Here is a 23,041-nt window from a genome sequence, read left to right as displayed (position 1 = left end):
TCAGACTGCTCTGTCAGTGTCAGTGGAGTCTGATTATAATCCCAGTGAAGAACTAGTCCAGCTCCCAGTCCAGTCTGGAGAGTGTCAGCCTGCTCTGTCAGTGTCAGTGGAGTCTGATTATAAACTCAGACTCCAGTGCAGTCATACCTGTCTCACCCTACTTGTTACCCACCCTGGGGGCTTGACTGGGCTGGAGTGGTACAGTACTGACTGTGTGTGTGTGTCCCAGTCCAGTCCAGCCCAGTCCAGGTTGGCCCGAGGGATCACAGAGCCTCTTAACTCTCGTCTGCACTCACGAGGAGCACGTTCCAGCCTCACCTCTCTGCCCTCCCCTCTCTCTCTCCCTCCCTCTGTCTCACTCTCTCTCTCACTCTCCCTCGCTCTCCGGCGCCTTCCAACACACCCGATGCCGCGTCACTTCCTCGCCCATCCCGGAGGAAAAGGCAGAGGCAGAGAGGAAAAGTGCGGACGCGAGGCGTGAGACGGCTCGGCTCGGGGCAGCAGAGCGCGGAGCAGCAGCGAGGCCGGCCGGAACAGAGAGTGAGTTTCCAGCGCCGCGCTGGCGGGACGTCCCGGGGCCGTGGGCGGCGCGCCGCGGGGCGAGCGGGCGAGCGGGGTGGGCGGCGGACCTGTGGGAGTCGCGCGCGCGGGTGCGAGTTTCTGTCCCCGTGTCCAGCCCCCACGGTGACGGTGATGGTGGTGAAGCCGGCGTGGAAGCGGGCGGGGTGCTGAAGGCGTCCCGCGCGGGACGGGGCGGCTCCGGGCCGTGGGTGCGCCGGACACGCGCGTGTGAGCGAGCTCCAGGGGGTCTGCCGTGGGGCACCCTCCGGTGATCGAAAGCGGGGAGACCAGGGACCCCCCTGCACCACTGCGTGTGTGAGCACACTCGCTCTCACAGACTCACACTCGCACGCTAGTGTATCGACACTGTCTTCCACTCCTCAAACTGGTTTTATTCTGTCTGTTAGAGGCACAGAGGGGGTTTGTAGCCGGACTGGAGTCAGTCAGGGTCACTGTGCTGTAGTGTCCAGTCAGTCAGTGTCACTGTGCTGTAGTGTCCAGTCAGTCAGTCAGGGTCTCTGTGCTGTAGTGTCCAGTCAGTCAGTCAGTGTCTCTGTGCTGTAGTGTCCAGTCAGTCAGTCAGTGTCTCTGTGCTGTAGTGTCCAGTCAGTCAGTCAGTGTCTCTGTGCTGTAGTGTCCAGTCAGTCAGTCAGGGTCTCTGTGCTGTAGTGTCCAGTCAGTCAGTCAGTGTCTCTGTGCTGTAGTGTCCAGTCAGTCAGTCAGGGTCTCTGTGCTGTAGTGTCCAGTCAGTCAGTCAGTGTCCCTGTGCTGTAGAGTCCAGTCAGTCAGTCAGTGTCTCTGTGCTGTAGTGTCCAGTCAGTCAGTCAGGGTCTCTGTGCTGTAGTGTCCAGTCAGTCAGTCAGGGTCACTGTGCTGTAGTGTCCAGTCAGTCAGTGTCACTGTGCTGTAGTGTCCAGTCAGTCAGTCAGGGTCTCTGTGCTGTAGTGTCCAGTCAGTCAGTCAGTGTCTCTGTGCTGTAGTGTCCAGTCAGTCAGTCAGTGTCTCTGTGCTGTAGTGTCCAGTCAGTCAGTCAGTGTCTCTGTGCTGTAGTGTCCAGTCAGTCAGTCAGGGTCTCTGTGCTGTAGTGTCCAGTCAGTCAGTCAGTGTCTCTGTGCTGTAGTGTCCAGTCAGTCAGTCAGGGTCTCTGTGCTGTAGTGTCCAGTCAGTCAGTCAGTGTCCCTGTGCTGTAGAGTCCAGTCAGTCAGTCAGTGTCTCTGTGCTGTAGTGTCCAGTCAGTCAGTCAGGGTCTCTGTGCTGTAGTGTCCAGTCAGTCAGTCAGGGTCACTGTGCTGTAGTGTCCAGTCAGTCAGTGTCACTGTGCTGTAGTGTCCAGTCAGTCAGTCAGTGTCTCTGTGCTGTAGTGTCCAGTCAGTCAGTCAGTGTCTCTGTGCTGTAGTGTCCAGTCAGTCAGTCAGTGTCTCTGTGCTGTAGTGTCCAGTCAGTCAGTCAGTGTCTCTGTGCTGTAGTGTCCAGTCGGTCAGTCAGGGTCACTGTGCTGTAGTGTCCAGTCGGTCAGTCAGGGTCTCTGTGCTGTAGTGTCCAGTCAGTCAGTCAGTGTCTCTGTGCTGTAGTGTCCAGTCAGTCAGTCAGGGTCACTGTACTGTAGTGTCCAGTCAGTCAGTCAGTGTTGCTGTGCTGTAGTGTCCAGTCAGTCAGTCAGTGTCTCTGTGCTGTAGTGTCCAGTCAGTCAGTCAGGGTCTCTGTGCTGTAGTGTCCAGTCAGTCAGTGTCTCTGTGCTGTAGTGTCCAGTCAGTCAGTCAGTGTCTCTGTGCTGTAGTGTCCAGTCAGTCAGTCAGTGTCTCTGTGCTGTAGTGTCCAGTCAGTCAGTCAGGGTCACTGTGCTGTAGTGTCCAGTCGGTCAGTCAGTGTCTCTGTGCTGTAGTGTCCAGTCAGTCAGTCAGTGTCTCTGTGCTGTAGTGTCCAGTCGGTCAGTCAGTGTCTCTGTGCTGTAGTGTCCAGTCGGTCAGGGTCTCTGTGCTGTAGTGTCCAGTCGGTCAGTGTCCTGTATTAACCCCTCTCTCACTCTCTCTCTCTGGACAGCAATGCCCCTTCACAAGTCCCGGGGCTCCAGGCTGGACCCCACCATGATCTCCGCCCCGCTGGGGGACTTCCGCCACACCATGCACATCGGCCGCGGGGGCGACGCCTTCGGGGACACCTCCTTCCTGTCCAGCCACGGCCCGCCGCCGCCCTCGCCGCCCCCGCCCCCTCCCGTCCGGCGCTCGGAGTCCGGCTCCTCGCTGTCCCTGGAGCTGGAGCTGGACCTGGACCTGGACCTGGGGCCGTCCATCCTGGGGGACGTGCTGGGCGTGATGGACGGGCCGGGCCGCGGGGAGCAGGGGGCGGGGTTACCCCGCGGGCCCGCCCCTGAGGCCCCAGAGGAGGAGGAGCTACAGACTGGAGCGCAGGGCCTCGGCCTGGAGGGGGAGGGGCTTGGCACTAGATGGGAGGGGCTTGCCCCAGAGGGGGAGGGGCTTGGTACCAGATGGGAGGGGGTTGGCCCAGAGGGGGAGGAGCCTGGCAGCAGGAAGTCGGGGGAGAGCCAGGGGAGGGGGGCAGGGCCGGGCATCCCGGAGGAGGTGGGTAGGCCCAAGGGGGCGGGGCCAAGACCCAAGGTCAGGTTCAGTGACAAGAGAGAAGAGATCATTGGGCCGGAGGAGGCCGGGGAGGAGCTTGAGCCAGAAGGGGAGGGGCTGCAGGCCGCAGAGGTGGGGCTTGGCTCCCAAGGGGGCGGGGCGTCCCCGGGCCCCATGGGCAGGGAGGGAGCTGGGGCTACAGGGGACCGACCCGCAGCTGAGAAAACCGAGGGAGAGGAGGAGGAGGAGGAAGAGGGAGAGACCGTGGGCGGGATTAGGGAGAGAGTCCCGGACCCAGACAGACACCCACCTCCTGGCCCCACCCATCCAGCCCACAGGTCCCCCAGCCCGGCCTCGTCCACCAGCTCAGAGTACGAGGGCGTGACGCCACTGGACAGGAGGAGGGAGGCGCTGGACCAATCAGAGACAGAGTCAGAGGAGGGGGAGGGCACTGGGCAGGGCTACACCTTTGAAGAGGAGTTTGATGATGAAATCGGCCTATAGGAGCGCGGCTCAGGGGACAAGGGACCAATCACTGCACAGCACAGAGTCCAACTCTTACAAACTCTTACAGAGCGGTTTTAAATACTGGATTCTCCGAGCTGGTCTGTTTCCCATAGTAACTCATCCCATGATGTCATTACACTCACTGCTGCCTGGCAGCATCAGTGTACAGATTTCTAAGCTATTCAATAAATCTCAGTACTGGAGACACTGTGACATCAACACTGTCACCATCCTGTCTGAATACTGGACACAGTGTGACATCACCAATGTCACGATCCTGCCTGAATACTGGAGACTGTGACATCACTACTGTCACCATCCTCTCTGAATACTGGACACAGTGTGACATCACCACTGTCACCATCCTGTCTGAATACTGGAGACTGTGACATCACCACTGTCACCATCCTCTCTGAATACTGGACACAGTGTGACATCACCACTGTCACCATCCTGTCTGAATACTGGAGACTGTGACATCACCACTGTCACCATCCTGTCTGAATACTGGACACAGTGTGACATCACCACTGTCACCATCCTGCCTGAATACTGGAGACTGTGACATCACCACTGTCACCATCCTCTCTGAATACTGGACACAGTGTGACATCACCACTGTCACCATCCTGTCTGAATACTGGAGATTGTGACATCACCACTGTCACCATCCTGCCTGAATACTGGACACAGTGTGACATCACCACTGTCACCATCCTGTCTGAATACTGGACACAGTGTGACATCACCACTGTCACCATCCTGCCTGAATACTGGAGACTGTGACATCACCACTGTCACCATCCCGCCTGAATACTGGACACAGTGTGACATCACCACTGTCACCATCCTGTCTGAATACTGGAGACTGCGACATCATCAGAGCAGGATGAGGTTCGAGACTCCCTATTTGGGACCTGGCTGGCCCGCAGTCCGTCTGTCTGAACAAGCCGTTTCAGTGAGCGTTGGGCGGGGCGGGAGAGCCGAGGACTCTGGGATACCGCGGGGGGGCAGGTGGAGCAGGCTGTGAGTGCCCCCTGCTGGCCGTGCTCTCTCTCTCTCTCGCTCGGCGGAGCAGATTGTGCACACGCTGTGTGAGCTCTGCCTGAGCGCACACCACATCCTTCCTGACAGCTTCCTGCTGTCACTGTCCTGCTCACTCACAGCATCCTGCGGCGGCAACACACACACACACAATCACACAGACTCAGACTCACACCCTCTCACCCACACACTCGCACACAGACTCACTCTCACAGACTCACTCACACACTCGCACACAGACTCACACACACACAATCACACAGACTCACTCTCACAGACTCAGACTCACACCCTCTCACCCACACACTCGCACACAGACTCACTCTCACAGACTCAGACTCACACCCTCTCACGCACACAGACTCACACACACACAATCACACAGACTCACACCCTCTCACCCACACACTCGCACACAGACTCACACACGCAGCCTCACACAGACTCACACTTACACACAGACTCACACCCTCTACCACACAGTCTCACACAGACTCACACACACAGCCAGACTCACTCTCAGACTCACAATCACACACACAGACTCACACCCTCTAACACACAGACTCACTCTCAGAGACTCACACCCTCTAACACACACACTGACTCCCTCTCACACACACACATTTCTCCCTCACAGACTCACACTCTCACACACGGACACAGACACACACAAAATCACAGACTCACACTCATAGGCTCACATACAGACACACAATCACTTAGACACACACGCATGCTAACTGGGCTGTCCTGTGTCCACACTCACCCTGACCACTGTCCACTCTCCTGTCTGTGCTGTGATTTGAAAGAACACACAGTATTTTTCAGCTTTTGTGTTTTAATGAGACACAGGTCAGTTTGCACAGGACTGCTGTCCACACAAGGGACTGTATGAGACTGTCCATCTCCTGTGTCCAGTCACAGGACCGCGGTCCACACTTGGGATTGTCCATCTCCTGAGTCCGGTCTCCGTTCCCTCTGCACAGCAGATACACAGTGACTGACAGCACTCCTCGTCTGTGTTTTAAAGACGGTTTTTTGTACAAATAAAGATCTGAAGAACTGACCGATGCTTTCTGTGTGTGGCTGACCACTCCGAAGGCAGGAGTGACTGGTCAGGGGGTCTGGGGGTCAGGGGGTCTGGGGACAGGAGTGACCAGTCTGGGGGTCAGAGGGTCAGGGGGTCAGGGGACAGGAGTGACCGGTCAGGGGGTCTGGTTACAGGAGTGACCGGTCTGGGGGTCAGAGGGTCAGGGGGTCTGGGGACAGGAGTGACCGGTCAGGGGGTCTGGGGACAGGAGTGACCGGTCTGGGGGTCAGAGGGTCAGGGGGTCTGGGGACAGGAGTGACCGGTCAGGGGGTCAGGGGGTCTGGGGACAGGAGTGACCGGTCAGGGGGTCAGGGGACAGGAGTGACCGGTCAGGGGGTCAGGAGCGTTCCTCTGTCCAGAGCGGTCAGCCGGTCAGCTCAGCCGCTCTCTCACACCGAGATCGTCCTGAAGATGTTGAAGCCGGACAGCGCAGTGCTGACCAGCACCCCGGTATTCTGGGGGTGCCAGTGCAGCTCCTTCACCTCCGTCTGGCCCTGGTGCAGGAAGAGCACCTGGGGGGGCAGTGTGGCCGCAGCGCCCGCGCCCTCGGCCCCGGGGCCACAGGCCTCCACCGACAGGTCCCACTGGCTGACCACGTCGTCGGCGCCGGCCGCCGCGAACACGCTGGGGTCGCTGGGGTGCCACTGCACCGAGGTGATGGGGGCGCAGTGCTGCTTGAAGCTGGCCACAGGGAGCCCCGACTGCGGGCAGAGAGAGGGGTCAGCACCGCAGCGCAGGGAGCCCCCACTTCCCCTGCACCCCACACACAGCACAGGGAGCCCCCACTTCCCCTGCACCCCACATACAGCACAGGGGACCCCCACTTTTCCTGCACCCCACACACAGCACAGGGAGCCCCCACTTCTCCTGCACCCCACACATACAGCACAGGGAGCCCCCACTTCTCCTATAACCTTCCACATACAGCACAGGGAGCCCCCACTTCTCCTGCACCCCACACACAGCACAGGGAGCCCCCACTTCTCCTGCACCCCCCACATACAGCAAAGGGGACCCCCACTTCCCCTGCACCCCACATACAGCACAGGGGACCCCCACTTCTCCTGCACCCCACACACAGCACAGGGAGCCCCCACTTCTCCTGCACCCCCCACATACAGCACAGGGGACCCCCACTTCCCCTGCACCCCACATACAGCACAGGGGACCCCCACTTCCCCTGCACCCCCCACATACAGCACAGGGAGCCCCCACTTCTCCTATAACCTTCCACATACAGCACAGGGAGCCCCCACTTCTCCTGCACCCCACACACAGCACAGGGAGCCCCCACTTCTCCTGCACCCCCCACATACAGCACAGGGGACCCCCACTTCTCCTGCACCCCACACACAGCACAGGGAGCCCCCACTTCTCCTGCACCCCACATACAGCACAGGGAGCCCCCACTTCTCCTGCACCCCCCACACACAGCACAGGGGACCCCGATTTCTCCTGTACCCCCCAGATACAGCACAGGGAGCCCCCACTTCTCCTATAACCTCCCACACACAGCACAGGGGACCCCGATTTGTCGTGTACCCCTCAGATACAGCACAGGGCACCCCTCGCCCGGCCTACCCTGAACTGGCGCAGGTCCCAGACGCGCAGCAGGCCGTCGTCGCCGCCGGACAGCAGGAAGGGCTCGCGCCGGTTCCAGCTCAGCACGTTGACGTCCGAGCCGTGCGCCTGGCCGGCGGTCAGCATGCAGGCCTTGGCGGGAGCCGCCCGCACGTCCCACACCCTGATGCTGGCGTCCACCGAACAGGAAGCGAAGACCTGCGGCAGGAAGTGACGTCACCGAGGCGCCCGGCGGGCTCACGGGACCGGGGTCCCTGGGCTGCTGTCTGTGTGGAGCCTGCATGTGTGTCTGAGTGTGTCTGAGTGCGCGACTGTGAGTGAGTGTGTGCGATTGTGTCTGAGTGCGCGATTGTGAGTGTGTGTGTGCGATTGTGAGTGTGTCTGTGTGATTGTGAGTGTGTGGTGAACATTGGGTGTGTGATTGTGAGTGTGTCTGAGTGCGCGATTGTGAGTGAGTGTGTGCGATTGTGTCTGAGTGCGCGATTGTGAGTGTGTGCGATTGTGTCTGAGTGCGCGATTGTGAGTGAGTGTGTGCGATTGTGAGTGTGTCTGTGTGATTGTGAGTGTGTGGTGAACATTGGGTGTGTGATTGTGAGTGTGTCTGAGTGTGTGATTGTGAGTGTGTGCGATTGTGAGTGTGCCTGTGTGATTGTGAGTGTGTGGTGAACATTGGGTGTGTGATTTGAGTGTGTGCGATTGTGAGTGTGTGGTGAACTTTGGGTGTGTGATTTGAGTGTGTCAGAGTGTGTGCGATTGTGAGTGTGTGGTGAACATTGGGTGTGTGATTTGAGTGTGTCTGAGTGTGCGATTGTGAGTGTGTGCGATTGTGAGTGTGTGGTGAACATTGGGTGTGTGATTTGAGTGTGTCTGAGTGTGCAATTGTGAGTGTGTGCGATTGTGAGTGTGTGGTGAACATTGGGTGTGTGATTTGAGTGTGTGCGATTGTGAGTGTGTGGTGAACTTTGGGTGTGTGATTTGAGTGTGTCAGAGTGTGTGCGATTGTGAGTGTGTGGTGAACATTGGGTGTGTGATTTGAGTGTGTCTGAGTGTGCGATTGTGAGTGTGTGCGATTGTGAGTGTGTGGTGAACATTGGGTGTGTGATTGTGAGTGTATCTGAGTGTGTGCGATTGTGAGTGTGTGGTGAACATTGGGTGTGTGATTGTGAGTGTGTCTGAGTGTGTGATTGTGAGTGTGTCTGTGTGATTGTGAGTGTGTGGTGAACATTGGGTGTGTGATTTGAGTGTGTCTGAGTGTGTGATTGTGAGTGTGTCTAGGTGTCTGGATGTGATTGTGTGTGAGTGTGTGGTGGACAGTGGGCGGGGGGACCGGTCCTCACCGTGTCCTCAGTGGGTGACCACTGCAGGTCCTCGACGGAGTGTGTGTGGCCAGTGAAGGGGCGCTGGTCGATGTGCCAGGTCCCCCCCTCTCGGGGCTCCCACACGTGGATATTCTTCTTGCAGTCCCCACTGACCAGCCGGCCTGCAGAGAGAGAGCAGTCAGCACCGGACACCGAGACTGACCGCTGACCACCTGGCAGCACTGTCACACCTGGAGCGGATCAGACTGCTGCGCACTGGGAGTCTGACTGACAGCACTGTCACACCTGGAGCGGATCAGACTGCTGCGCACTGGGAGTCTGACTGCACTGTCACACCTGGAGCGGATCAGACTGCTGCGCACTGGGAGTCTGACTGCACTGTCACACCTGGAGCGGATCAGACTGCTGCACACTGGGAGTCTGATTGACTGCACTGTCACACCTGGAGCGGATCAGACTGCTGCGCACTGGGAGTCTGACTGACTGCACTGTCACACCTGGAGCGGATCAGACTGCTGCGCACTGCGAGTCTGACTGCACTGTCACACCTGGAGCGGATCAGACTGCTGCACACTGGGAGTCTGATTGACTGCACTGTCACACCTGGAGCAGATCAGACTGCTGCGCACTGGGAGTCTGACTGACTGCACTGTCACACCTGGAGCGGATCAGACTGCTGCGCACTGGGAGTCTGACTGCACTGTCACACCTGGAGCGGATCAGACTGCTGTGCACTGGGAGTCTGACTGACTGCACTGTCACACCTGGAGCGGATCAGACTGCTGCGCACTGGGAGTCTGACTGCACTGTCACACCTGGAGCGGATCAGACTGCTGCGCACTGGGAGTCTGACTGACAGCACTGTCACACCTGGAGCGGATCAGACTGCTGCACACTGGGAGTCTGATTGACTGCACTGTCACACCTGGAGCAGATCAGACTGCTGCGCACTGGGAGTCTGACTGACTGCACTGTCACACCTGGAGCGGATCAGACTGCTGCGCACTGGGAGTCTGACTGCACTGTCACACCTGGAGCGGATCAGACTGCTGTGCACTGGGAGTCTGACTGACTGCACTGTCACACCTGGAGCGGATCAGACTGCTGCGCACTGGGAGTCTGACTGCACTGTCACACCTGGAGCGGATCAGACTGCTGCGCACTGGGAGTCTGACTGACAGCACTGTCACACCTGGAGCGGATCAGACTGCTGTGCACTGGGAGTCTGACTGACTGCACTGTCACACCTGGAGTGGATCAGACTGCTGTGCACTGGGAGTCTGACTGACAGCACTGTCACACCTGGAGTGGATCAGACTGCTGTGCACTGGGAGTCTGACTGACAGCACTGTCACACCTGGAGTAACTCACCAGGCACTCGGGGGGACCAGTCGATCGCGAAGCCCTCCGTCATGTGACCCCCAAAGCTGAAGATGGGCGCGGCCTTCTGCTGCTGCTGCTGTATGAATGTTGCCATGGCGGCAGAGCTGTGGACCGCCTTCAGCTGGGGTCGGAGGTCAAAGATCTCCACCTGACCCTTCTCCGACCACACAGCGGCCAATGGGAGCTCTCCGATCTGGGTTACCTGACCAACAGAGACGGGGATGTTTAGAGGTATACCCTGGACAGTGTCTGTGACCCCGATCCTACAGTACCCCAGTGTCCGGGGCTGGGGCACCCCGATCCTACAGTACCCCAGTGTCCGGGGCTGGGGCACCCCTATCCTACAGTTCCCCAGTGTCCGGGGCTGGGGGACCCCGATCCTACAGTACCCCAGTGCCCGAGGCTGGGGGACCCCGATCCTACAGTACCCCAGTGTCCGGGGCTGGGGCACCCCTATCCTACAGTTCCCCAGTGTCCGGGGCTGGGGGACCCCGATCCTACAGTACCCCAGTGCCCGAGGCTGGGGGACCCCGATCCTACAGTACCCCAGTGTCCGAGGCTGGGGGACCCCGATCCTACAGTACCCCAGTGTCCGGGGCTGGGGGACCCCGATCCTACAGTACCCCAGTGTCCGGGGCTGGGGGACCCCGATCCTACAGTACCCCAGTGCCCGGGGCTGGGGGACCCCGATCCTACAGTACCCCAGTGTCCGGGGCTGGGGGACCCCGATCCTACAGTACCCCAGTGTCCGGGGCTGGGGGACCCCGATCCTACAGTACCCCAGTGTTCGGGGCTGGGACACTCACCCTCACTCTGTTGATGCCTCCGTAGTGCGGCACCATGGCCAGCTCCAACTGCGGCTTCCTGCTCTCCCCCTCCTCTTCCTCCTCCTCTTCCTCCTCCTCGCTGCTCTCCTCCTCCTCCTCATCCTTCCTCTCTGGCTGCGTTCCGTACAGGTTGTGCATCCGCATCACCAGCAGCCTGGGCAGAGGGCCGTTAAACAGGACTGGGTCAGGGGGCAGAGGTCAGAGGTCGCCACACAGGTGGTAGAGGTGGGATCAGTCAGTCGGGGTCTCTGTCCGAGGCCCTGCGGGCTCCCGGAGAAGGAGAGGGGGCGCAGAGACCCGCAGCCGGGTCAGAGGTCAGAGGAGCTGGTCCACACTGCAGGTGAAGGCTCGTACCTGTTGGCCTGGGCGGTTTCCGCCTGCGTCCCGGCGCACAGCAGCATGGAGAGAGGAGGCTGCTCCCTGTTCTCACCCAGGTCATCTCTCAGCACATCGAAACTGAGGCACGGGGCTCCTGCAGGCACACAGAGGGAGAGAGAGGGGTTAATACAGACACACAGAGGGAGAGAGGGGGTTAATACAGACACACAGAGAGAGAGGGGTTAATACAGACACACAGAGGGAGAGAGAGGGGTTAATACAGACACACAGAGAGAGAGGGGATAATACAGACACACAGAGAGAGAGGGGTTAATACAGACACACAGAGGGAGAGAGAGGGGTTAATACAGACACACAGAGAGAGAGAGGGGTTAATACAGACACACAGAGGGAGAGAGGGGGTTAATACAGACACACAGAGAGAGAGGGGTTAATACAGACACACAGAGAGGGAGAGAGGGGTTAATACAGACACACAGAGGGAGAGAGGGGTTAATACAGACACACAGAGAGAGAGAGGGGTTAATACAGACACACAGAGGGAGAGGGGTTAATACAGACACACAGAGAGGGAGAGAGGGGTTAATACAGACACACAGAGGGAGAGAGGGGTTAATACAGACACACAGAGGGAGAGAGAGGGGTTAATACAGACACACAGAGGGAGAGAGAGGGGTTAATACAGACACACAGAGGGAGAGAGGGGTTAATACAGACACACAGAGGGAGAGAGAGGGGTTAATACAGACACACAGAGAGAGAGGGGTTAATACAGACAACACAGAGGGAGAGAGAGAGGTTAATACAGACACACACACAAAGGGAGAGGGGTTAATACAGACACACACACAAAGGGAGAGGGGTTAATACAGACACACAGAGAGAGAGGGGTTAATACAGACACACACAGAGAGGGAGAGGGGTTAATACAGACATACAGAGGGAGAGAGAGGGGTTAATACAGACACACACAAAGAGAGAGAGAGAGGGGTTAATACAGACACACACAAAGAGAGAGAGAGAGGGGTTAATACAGACACACACAGAGAGAGAGAGAGGGGTTAATACAGACACACAGAGGGAGAGAGAGCGGTTCAGATCACTTTGACCAGCAAGGATTAGCTGGAGCAGAAAATTCCAGAGGCCGGGAGCCCAGGAAATTCAGTTCCCAGCGACCTCAACACGGCACCAGCGAGCCCTCTTGGGTCAGGGGTCAGGGGTCAGAGGTCAGAGCACGGCGAGATCCCCTCTTGACTCTAGAATTTGGGTGACCTCGATTCTGGAATCAGCACCGCGCTGTTTCCAGCGGTGTGATGCGGCTGGCTGGCGCAGTCGTCACGACCCCTGAGGGTCCTTCGCGAGGGTCGGCGGGTTTAAACGACACGTAACCCCGGGATCAGGCCGGACGGAGGTCCTGCTGTCCGCGGGGGCCGGTCTGACCCCCCAACTCCCCCGCGGAACCGCGATCTGCCGCGGACAGACCTGTCTGACACTCGTGATACAGCCGGTACGCCGACTGGTCCATCTCCAGATGCTCCCCGGGCTGCAGCGCCTCAACGCCGGGGATGAAGACGCGGGCCTCCCCGTCCTGTCCCCCCTCTTCCTCCTCTTCCCCCATGCTTTCCTCGTCGCTCCCGCTCCCCTCCATCTCCTCAAACTCGTCCCCCGCTTCTCTCTCTGCCTCCGACGGCGTGCCACCACCGGGCGCGGACATGGCTGAAAAGGGCACAACAACGCGGCGCCTCCCGCTTCGCTCGCTAGGGGAGTGAAGCCGTGGCGGCGGCCATCGCTAGTGAGGGCAGGGAGCGAGTGACGTCACTCCCACGGAGCCATCTGCGATGAGGGCAACTTCCGGGTCCCCTGCCGCTGTTAATATAGGCGCTGATGCCAAACATTAAGATTCCATTTTAAGTGAGGGCACGGCCAGGAAACAGGATGTCTTAGACATTCACCAATAAAACATATCTATACATTCTACATCAGACGAAGGTAACTTAAGTCTACCTAAAATTAGGAAGGAAACCCATCACGATTCTCTCTTCCTGATGAAAGTTTGTTTTAAAATCCCACCAGCGTGTTGTTGTGAAAATCACTCATCATGAGAAAAATAAAGGCTCTGCCATCCCTGCGCACAGGAAAGGAGGAAGGTCAGCACCGAGTCCAGGGACTGATGATGATGATGATGATGATGATGAACTGGCAGGTCGCTCCCCTGTGTCCTCGATTACTGGTGCAATATTATTCTGAAGATGACTTTATCCAAAGCTATTTAATACAAATACATCCCAAACCAGAACATTAATAAAGTGACTATAGTGTCCAGTCAGTCAGTCAGGGTCTCTGTGCTGTAGTGTCCAGTCAGTCAGTCAGGGTCACTGTGCTGTAGTGTCCAGTCAGTCAGTCAGGGTCACTGTGCTATAGTGTCCAGTCAGTCAGTCAGGGTCACTGTGCTGTAGTGTCCAGTCAGTCAGTCAGGGTCTCTGTGCTGTAGTGTCCAGTCAGTCAGTCAGGGTCTCTGTGCTGTAGTGTCCAGTCAGTCAGTCAGGGTCACTGTGCTGTAGTGTCCAGTCAGTCAGTCAGTGTCTCTGTGCTGTAGTGTCCAGTCAGTCAGTCAGTCAGGGTCTCTGTGCTGTAGTGTCCAGTCAGTCAGTCAGGGTCTCTGTGCTGTAGTGTCCAGTCAGTCAGTCAGTGTCTCTGTGCTGTAGTGTCCAGTCAGTCAGTCAGTCAGGGTCTCTGTGCTGTAGTGTCCAGTCAGTCAGTCAGGGTCTCTGTGCTGTAGTGTCCAGTCAGTCAGTCAGTGTCTCTGTGCTGTGTGTCCAGTCAGTCAGTGTCTCTGTGCTGTAGTGTCCAGTCAGTCAGTCAGGGTCACTGTCCTGTAGTGTCCAGTCAGTCAGTCAGTGTCTCTGTGCTGTAGTGTCCAGTCAGTCAGTCAGGGTCACTGTGCTGTAGTGTCAATTGTAAGATCTGTATCAGATTTCAGATAAATGTTTAATTTCCAGTTTGTCTGAACCCACAGCGAGAAACACCCCTTTGTCTGACACCCACAGTTGATAAAGCTTCTAAAGCATCAGCAGTAACACACAGACACAATACAAGTGGATACCCAAGGAGCTCCAGCAGCACCTTTAACACAGAGAGCAGGCGGCACTTCTGTACACCGAGGGTGGCGGGAGTCTGCAGCAGGCGGCCCAGTTACACCCCGCCTCTCTGAAGGGGTGCTGGTGCCAAGCAGCAGGAACTGGGGTACATTTACAGTTTCAGGAGGCTTCGGATAAATGTTCAAATCTCGGGAGACCAGCGTCCCGGGAGACAGCAGGCGATCGGGCGGAGGACAGAGTTCAAGGGGTGAACATGCAAAGGGGGGTGCAAACCCAGTCCGTATGGAAACGGGGGTGATCCAGGGCCGACCAGGGCCGTTTAGGGGTGTCCAGGGCTGAGCAGTGCTGACCGGGGCAGTTGAGGGCAGGGTTTAGGGACGGACAAGTGAGAAACAGAGACTCCTGTCGCTGGCGCAGTGTCGTGTCTCTGCCAGCGGGGGGCACCACCAGCTCGTTCCTTTAAGCACGCGTGTCCGGGCCTGGTTCCGAAGCGGTCCGGTCCGTCTGGAGCGCGAGGCTGCGGAAGGAGCCCAGGGCGGGCCGGCGCTGGCAGAACTCCGGGGGGGGACTACAGCGAAGAGACGCTCCCGGCGCACAGCAGCAGGCAGAGGCAGAGGCAGGGGCGCACGGGCAGGGCCGATCCCACAGGGGGCGCCGCACCCCTCCACCCGGCCCTCCCGCCCCCCGTCCCCGTCTCCCGGGCCGCGACCGCCGAGCTCTCCTCCTGCTCGGCACCGGGGGGCGCTGTGGGGAAGGGGCAGGCCGGCGGCGCGGTGCAGTTGAGGCGCAGCCAGTCCGACAGGTGGGAGGTGGTGAGGGACAGGAGCTCCGCTGGGGAGGAGGACACGCGCGGGAGGTGGGAGAGATCGGGGGTCTCCGGGAACACCTGAGAGAGACAGGCAGGCAGGCGTCCAGTCACTGAGAGAGGCAGGCAGACAGGCGTCCAGTCACTGAGAGAGACAGACAGGCAGGCGTCCAGTCACTGAGACAGGCAGGCAGACAGGCGTCCAGTCACTGAGAGAGGCAGACAGGTAGGCGTCCAGTCACTGAGAGAGACAGGCAGGCAGGCGTCCAGTCACTGAGAGAGACAGGCAGGCAGACAGGCGTCCAGTCACTGAGACAGGCAGGCAGGCGTCCAGTCACTGAGACAGGCAGGCAGACAGGCGTCCAGTCACTGAGACAGGCAGGCAGGCGTCCAGTCACTGAGAGAGGCAGGCAGACAGGCGTCCAGTCACTGAGAGAGACAGACAGGCAGGCGTCCAGTCACTGAGACAGGCAGGCAGACAGGCGTCCAGTCACTGAGAGAGGCAGACAGGTAGGCGTCCAGTCACTGAGAGAGACAGGCAGGCAGGCGTCCAGTCACTGAGACAGGCAGGCAGACAGGCGTCCAGTCACTGAGACAGGCAGGCAGGCGTCCAGTCACTGAGACAGGCAGGCAGACAGGCGTCCAGTCACTGAGACAGGCAGGCAGGCGTCCAGTCACTGAGAGAGACAGGCAGGCAGGCAGGCGTCCAGTCACTGAGAGAGACAGGCAGACAGGCGTCCAGTCACTGAGAGAGACAGACAGGCAGGCGTCCAGTCACTGAGAGAGACAGACAGGTAGGCGTCCAGTCACTGAGGCAGACAGGCAGACAGGCAGGCGTCCAGTCACTGAGAGAGACAGACAGGCAGGCGTCCAGTCACTGAGAGAGACAGGCAGGAATCCAGTCACTGAGAGAGACAGGCAGACAGGCGTCCAGTCACTGAGAGAGGCAGACAGGTAGGCGTCCAGTCACTGAGAGAGACAGGCAGGAGTCCAGTCACTGAGAGAGACAGGCAGACAGGCGTCCAGTCACTGAGAGAGGCAGACAGGCAGGCGTCCAGTCACTGAGAGAGACAGACAGGCAGGCGTCCAGTCACTGAGACAGACAGACAGGCAGGCGTCCAATCAGTGAGAGAGGCAGACAGGTAGGCGTCCAGTCACTGAGAGAGGCAGACAGGCAGGCGTCCAGTCACTGAGAGAGACAGACAGGCAGGCGTCCAGTCACTGAGAGAGACAGGCAGGCGTCCAGTCACTGAGAGAGACAGGCAGGCAGGCGTCCAGTCAGTGAGAGAGAGGATCAGACAGTCACTCAGAGACACAGGCAGGCTGCCATTCATTCTGGGACACAGTTGGCCATGCAGAGGGACAGGGAGGGGGGCAGATGGACTGTACCTGTTCGGAGACATCTCTCAGGGTGTCAATCACCTGGGCGATAAAGGAGACCTTGAGATTTTCACTCCAGAGGTGGGACAGGAGGACAGACCAGGACTGAGAGAGGAGAACCCCTTCACTGTACACACAGCACTGAGAGAGAGAGACAGAGGGGTCTCACACTGCGGCACAGTGAGAATGAATGACTATCCGCCGAGACAAGCTGTAGAAAACTGTACTGTGTTTTAGTAAAACAAGAGGATTCTCACCACAGCCTCGGTGTGGCACAGCAGAGTCTCGGAGGAGTGGTGAGGCACACGGTAATCTCTGGGAAAAACCTGCTTCTGCGGTTCAGACAACACAGGGAGAGTGTTCAATTAGCACCTGAGCACCTGACTTCATTAACACTGCAATCTACAGCCAACAAGTCTGACTTACTGAAAAGATTCGAAAACATCGAAGTCACTCCATGCAGAGGGCTGGTTAATACAGAGGTAATCAATGTTTATTTTATAATAAAATCAAAAACCAATGCAAATTGAGATACAGTCACTAAATGGCACTTAAAACTAGGGATTAATAAAAGGACCTCCGGCCTATTAAAGACAAATTACAGTTGATTAACAGAGGCAAACGTAGCTAATTACAAGAACTCAATTAAGAAGGCTTTGAGAGGTATTCAGAGAGGTATATTGCCATGGCAAGAGCAGATGTTACAAACAACTATGGTCATTCAGTGGCCACGCCCACCTAACTGCCCCAGTGCCTGCTGGGAGTTCTGTTCTGACCAATGGCACAGCAGTGTCTGAACTATCCAAATGATGGGGGAGGAGTCACACCATTTAACACTCATAGAATTAAGACACCAATAAAAGAAACTTGTTTAAATTCAATAACAACCTAAAAAGTTGTCAACGGAAATGATTTAACAAGGAGTCAGTGAGGCAATTCGTGCCAATGAACAGCAACAGCTAATGAGCGCTCAGAGTAGAGCAGGAGACCACCAAAAGTAATTATACCCTGTCAGATACAGTTAATTACAAAATGCCCCCAGGACTCATTAATCTATTCAATTTAAGAGTGAAACGGGGTGACTGCTGTAATCAACGTCAATTAACAAGGACAGCTCCTTGCTCAGCAGGGAGCAGAGACTCACGAATCCAGCCTGCTCCCGCTCCAGGGCTGGGATGAGCCTGCTGACCACCCCCTTCAGGAAGGGATCGCAGCCGCCGACCTGGACCGACAGCACCGAGAGCAACAGGAACACTGGGAGAGAGCAGACAGGACAGGTGACGTCCACAGGCCTGGAAGAGTCCAGAGCCCTGGGACTGGGCTGTGTCAGTGGGCAGTGTGTCCACAGGGACTAGAAGAGTCTAGAGCCCTGGGACTGGGCTGTGTCAGTGTGTCCACAGGGACTAGAAGAGTCTAGAGCCCTGGGACTGGGCTGTGTCAGTGTGTCCACAGGGACTAGAAGAGTCTAGAGCCCTGTGACTGGGCTGTGTCAGTGTGTCCACAGGGACTAGAAGAGTCCAGAGCCCTGTGACTGGGCTGTGTCAGTGTGTCCTCAGGGACTAGAAGAGTCCAGAGCCCTGTGACTGGGCTGTGTCAGTGTGTCCACAGGGACTAGAAGAGTCCAGAGCCCTGTGACTGGGCTGTGTCAGTGTGTCCTCAGGGACTAGAAGAGTCCAGAGCCCTGTGACTGGGCTGTGTCAGTGTGTCCTCAGGGACTAGAAGAGTCTAGAGCCCTGTGACTGGGCTGTGTCAGCGTGTCCACAGGGACTAGAAGAGTCTAGAGCCCTGGGACTGGGCTGTGTCAGTGTCCACAGGGACTAGAAGAGTCTAGAGCCCTGTGACTGGGCTGTGTCAGTGTCCACAGGGACTAGAAGAGTCTAGAGCCCTGTGACTGGGCTGTGTCAGTGTGTCCACAGGGACTAGAAGAGTCTAGAGCCCAGTGAGTGGGCTGTGTCAGTGTCCACAGGGACTAGAAGAGTCCAGAGCCCTGTGACTGGGCTGTGTCAGTGTGTCCACAGGGACTAGAAGAGTCCAGAGCCCTGTGACTGGGCTGTGTCAGTGTGTCCACAAGGACTAGAAGAGTCTAGAGCCCTGTGACTGGGCTGTGTCAGTGTCCACAGGGACTAGAAGAGTCTAGAGCCCTGTGACTGGGCTGTGTCAGTGTGTCCACAGGGACTAGAAGAGTCTAGAGCCCTGTGACTGGGCTGTGTCAGCGTGTCCACAGGGACTAGAAGAGTCTAGAGCCCTGTGACTGGGCTGTGTCAGTGTGTCCACAGGGACTAGAAGAGTCTAGAGCCCTGTGACTGGGCTGTGTCAGTGTGTCCACAGGGACTAGAAGAGTCTAGAGCCCTGTGACTGGGCTGTGTCAGTGTGTCCACAGGGACTAGAAGAGTCCAGAGCCCTGTGACTGGGCTGTGTCAGTGTGTCCACAGGGACTAGAAGAGTCTAGAGCCCTGTGACTGGGCTGTGTCAGTGTCCACAGGGACTAGAAGAGTCTAGAGCCCTGTGACTGGGCTGTGTCAGTGTGTCCACAGGGACTAGAAGAGTCTAGAGCCCAGTGAGTGGGCTGTGTCAGTGTCCACAGGGACTAGAAGAGTCCAGAGCCCTGTGACTGGGCTGTGTCAGTGTGTCCACAGGGACTAGAAGAGTCCAGAGCCCTGTGACTGGGCTGTGTCAGTGTGTCCACAAGGACTAGAAGAGTCTAGAGCCCTGTGACTGGGCTGTGTCAGTGTCCACAGGGACTAGAAGAGTCTAGAGCCCTGTGACTGGGCTGTGTCAGTGTGTCCACAGGGACTAGAAGAGTCTAGAGCCCTGTGACTGGGCTGTGTCAGCGTGTCCACAGGGACTAGAAGAGTCTAGAGCCCTGTGACTGGGCTGTGTCAGTGTGTCCACAGGGACTAGAAGAGTCTAGAGCCCTGTGACTGGGCTGTGTCAGTGTGTCCACAGGGACTAGAAGAGTCCAGAGCCCTGTGACTGGGCTGTGTCAGTGTGTCCACAGGGACTAGAAGAGTCTAGAGCCCTGTGACTGGAATGTCTAACGTGCTGTGAAACAGAGTCATGTGCAGTGAAGCCCAGAGGGATTGTGGTGAGACTCGGAGAAGCAGCAGATGTCTCGGACGTGCGCGGGCGGGTCTGGTCTCCCGGCTTACCTGGGAGCAACATGATGCCATGCCCCTGGCCATCCGTTTGTCCCTGCTGCTCACGAGACGCCCGAGTCCAGAATCCACTTCTCCTGTCCCGTCCTCGCTTCTCCTGCTGCTCCGAGATCCTGTTACTTAAAAGTGAAAGTCAACTGTAATTGCAGAGCCCTCCCACTGCCCACTGCTCTCACACAAACACACACACCCCACTTCCCCTCCTCTCCCTGCCCCCACACCCCTCTCTCTCTCTCGTTTCCTCAGACTCTCCACTCCTGTATTCAAACGTAAGAGCGTTCTTGGCAAACAGGCCGCTGGGACACACAGGAACACACACAGAGCACTGGAATGCAACAGCACAGAGAAACAGACCCTGAGGAAGTACAGGCTCAGTGAGCACAGCCTGGCCAGAGAAACCGGACACAGGCAGACCTGACTGTCCAGAGAGGACAGGCTCAGTGACCACAGCCTGGCCAGAGAAACTGGACACAGGCAGACCTGACTGTCCAGAGAGGACAGGCTCAGTGAGCACAGCCTGGCCAGAGAAACTGGACACAGGCAGACCTGACTGTCCAGAGAGGACAGGCTCAGTGAGCACAGCCTGGCCAGAGAAACCGGACACAGGCAGACCTGACTGTCCAGAGAGGACAGGCTCAGTGACCACAGCCTGGCCAGAGAAACTGGACACAGGCAGACCTGACTGTCCAGAGAGGACAGGCTCAGTGAGCACAGCCTGGCCAGAGAAACTGGACACAGGCAGACCTGACTGTCCAGAGAGGACAGGCTCAGTGAGCACAGCCTGGCCAGAGAAACCGGACACAGGCAGACCTGACTGTCCAGAGAGGACAGGCTCAGTGACCACAGCCTGGCCAGAGAAACTGGACACAGGCAGACCTGACTGTCCAGAGAGGACAGGCTCAGTGACCACAGCCTGGTCAGAGAAACTGGACACAGACAAACCTGACTGTCCAGAGAGGACAGGCTCAGTGACCACAGCCTGGTCAGAGAAACTGGACACAGACAGACCTGACTGTCCAGAGAGGACAGGCTCAGTGACCACAGCCTGGCCAGAGAAACCGGACACAGGCAGACCTGACTGTCCAGAGAGGACAGGCTCAGTGACCACAGCCTGGTCAGAGAAACTGGACACAGACAAACCTGACTGTCCAGAGAGGACAGGCTCAGTGACCACAGCCTGGCCAGAGAAACTGGACACAGGCAGAGCTGGCTGTCCAGAGAGGACAGGCTCAGTGACCACAGCCTGGCCAGAGAAACTGGACACAGACAGACCTGACTGTCCAGAGAGGACAGGCTCAGTGACCACAGCCTGGCCAGAGAAACTGGACACAGGCAGAGCTGGCTGTCCAGAGAGGACAGGCTCAGTGACCACAGCCTGGCCAGAGAAACTGGACACAGACAGACCTGACTGTCCAGAGAGGACAGGCTCAGTGAGCACAGCCTGGCCAGAGAAACTGGACACAGACAGACCTGACTGTCCAGAGAGGACAGGCTCAGTGACCACAGCCTGGCCAGAGAAACTGGACACAGACAGACCCGGCTGTCTGGAACACAACAGAGCAGAAGGCGTGTGAGCAGTCCCAGCCTGAGGAATGGAGAGAGGAGAGAGAGTGTCGCGTCTTTCTTATTCATACCCGAGAGATCAGCTGGGAGAGGGAGGGGACATGACCAGTGTGGCCACCAGAGGGCGCTGTGCGCCAGCGGGCGCGGCCAGCAGGAGCAGCGGAGCCGGGGTGAAGGGGGGGCTTCTGTCTGCTGTTGTGTAATCTGGGGAAAGAGGAGGGGCTCTCTCACAGCCGCACGGCGCAGCCCCCCCTCCGTCTGGTTTCAATCACCCCCCCCGGCCCCCCGCCCCCGCCCCCGGCTCTCCCCGTCAGGAAACACAGGAGCAGCGAGTCTGGACAACTTCGGAGCGAGAGACACCGTGACTGAGCAAGAGAATCAACACCAGCTAAACCACAGGGGGAGAGGAGAGAGAGGAGAGAGAGAGGAGAGAGGAGAGAGAGAGGGGGGAGAGAGAGGAGAGAGAGGGGGGAGAGAGAGGAGAGAGAGGAGAGAGAGGGGGGAGAGAGAGGAGAGAGAGGAGGGAGAGAGAGGAGAGAGAGGGGGGAGAGAGAGGAGAGAGAGGGGGGAGAGAGAGGGGAGAGAGGAGGGAGAGAGAGGGGAGAGAGGGGGGAGAGGAGAGAGAGAGGAGAGAGAGATTGTCTTTGTTGTAAATGTCTGTAACATGTCTGTAGATTTTATTTTACTTCTATTTTTTGTTTTGTTCCATGTTAATTTTATTATTTTTATTTGCTTTGGCAACACTGATTGTACCCATCGGTCATGCTAATAAAGCACCTTGAATTGAACTGAATTGAATTGAGAGGAGAGAGAGGGGGGAGAGAGAGGAGAGAGGAGAGAGGAGGGAGAGAGAGGGGAGAGAGGGGAGAGAGGGGAGAGAGGAGAGAGAGAGGAAAGAGGGGGGAGAGAGGAAAGGGAGAGAGGAGAGAGAGGAGGGGAGATGGACAAGAAGAGAGAGAGGAGAGAGGGGAGAGAGGGGAGAGAGAGGAGAGAGAAGGGACAGAGCACGTGTGATAAGTGTGTGATCTCCTGTCACAGCCTGCAGAGCAGTGAGCCTGTCTCTCAATAATGCTCCATGTCTGTGTGTAAATGTCTTATGATTGTGTCTGTATTGTTAATGTCTGCAGATTGCTGTTCTATGTGAACTGTATTTGTTTTGCTTTGGCAACACTGATTGTACTCATCAGTCATGCCAGTAAAGCACCCTGAAGTGAACTGGACAGAAGAGAGCAGAGAGAATGTGTTCCTGCTCCGACGCGTGGCTGCAGGGCTATAGTCCAGCCAGGACGACCCCTGACCTGCGCTCCCGGCCGGACAGCGCTGAATGACCTCTGACCTCTGACCCCACTCACCTCACCATCTGTTGCCCCTTCTTTCTGCGTCTTCTGGGATCTGGTGACGGGCGGAGTGTGTTTCCACTGCTGCCTCTTCTGGACTGGGGCTGGACTGAGGGGCTGGACTGAGGGTCAGGACTGAGGGACTGTGGGACTGAGGGGCTGGACTGTGGGGCTGTGGGACTGTGGGGCTGGACTGTGGGTCTGAGGGACTGGACTGTGGGGCTGAGGGGCTGGACTGTGGGGCTGGACTGTGGGGCTGGACTGTGGGGCTGTGGGGCTGGACTGTGGGACTGTGGGGCTGTGGGGCTGTGGGGCTGGACTGTGGGACTGTGGGGCTGGACTGTGGGACTGTGGGGCTGGACTGAGGGTCCGGACTGTGGGACTGTGGGGCTGGACTGAGGGGCTGGACTGTGGGGCTGGACTGTGGGGCTGGACTGAGGGTCCGGACTGTGGGACTGTGGGGCTGGACTGAG

At 57.7% G+C, this 23,041-nt stretch overlaps 3 protein-coding genes across 3 annotated transcripts; 1 reads left to right on the top strand and 2 right to left on the bottom strand.

Annotated features, from left to right (window-relative positions):
* The first annotated feature begins 238 nt into the window (after positions 1-238).
* Positions 239-5,757, top strand: cdc42ep5 (CDC42 effector protein (Rho GTPase binding) 5). Its single transcript, XM_069182546.1, has 2 exons — positions 239-540; positions 2,602-5,757. The coding sequence occupies exon 2, from the start codon at positions 2,604-2,606 to the stop codon at positions 3,639-3,641; it is 1,038 nt and encodes a 345-aa protein (XP_069038647.1). The 5' UTR covers positions 239-540; positions 2,602-2,603; the 3' UTR covers positions 3,642-5,757.
* On the bottom strand, positions 5,512-13,008 carry grwd1 (glutamate-rich WD repeat containing 1). The gene is made up of 7 exons (XM_069182529.1): positions 12,713-13,008; positions 11,246-11,363; positions 10,871-11,045; positions 10,053-10,266; positions 8,700-8,842; positions 7,363-7,560; positions 5,512-6,482 (listed from the first exon to the last, which is right to left on the bottom strand). The coding sequence occupies exons 1-7, from the start codon at positions 12,942-12,944 to the stop codon at positions 6,171-6,173; spliced, it is 1,392 nt and encodes a 463-aa protein (XP_069038630.1). The 5' UTR covers positions 12,945-13,008; the 3' UTR covers positions 5,512-6,170.
* Positions 13,009-14,199: 1,191 nt separating this feature from the next.
* LOC138224601 (uncharacterized) lies at positions 14,200-22,851 on the bottom strand. Its single transcript, XM_069182547.1, has 6 exons — positions 22,584-22,851; positions 19,663-19,787; positions 17,658-17,767; positions 16,771-16,845; positions 16,523-16,654; positions 14,200-15,214 (listed from the first exon to the last, which is right to left on the bottom strand). Exons 1-6 carry the CDS (start codon positions 22,589-22,591, stop codon positions 14,897-14,899), a joined length of 768 nt encoding a protein of 255 aa, XP_069038648.1. The 5' UTR covers positions 22,592-22,851; the 3' UTR covers positions 14,200-14,896.
* Between the last annotated feature and the right edge of the window lie 190 nt (positions 22,852-23,041).

This window comes from Lepisosteus oculatus, chromosome 23 (assembly GCF_040954835.1).
Source record: "Lepisosteus oculatus isolate fLepOcu1 chromosome 23, fLepOcu1.hap2, whole genome shotgun sequence".
Taxonomy (NCBI): Eukaryota; Metazoa; Chordata; class Actinopteri; order Semionotiformes; family Lepisosteidae; genus Lepisosteus; species Lepisosteus oculatus.
Note: the sequence above shows the minus strand (reverse complement) of the source record. Positions and strands in the feature narration are given on the sequence as shown.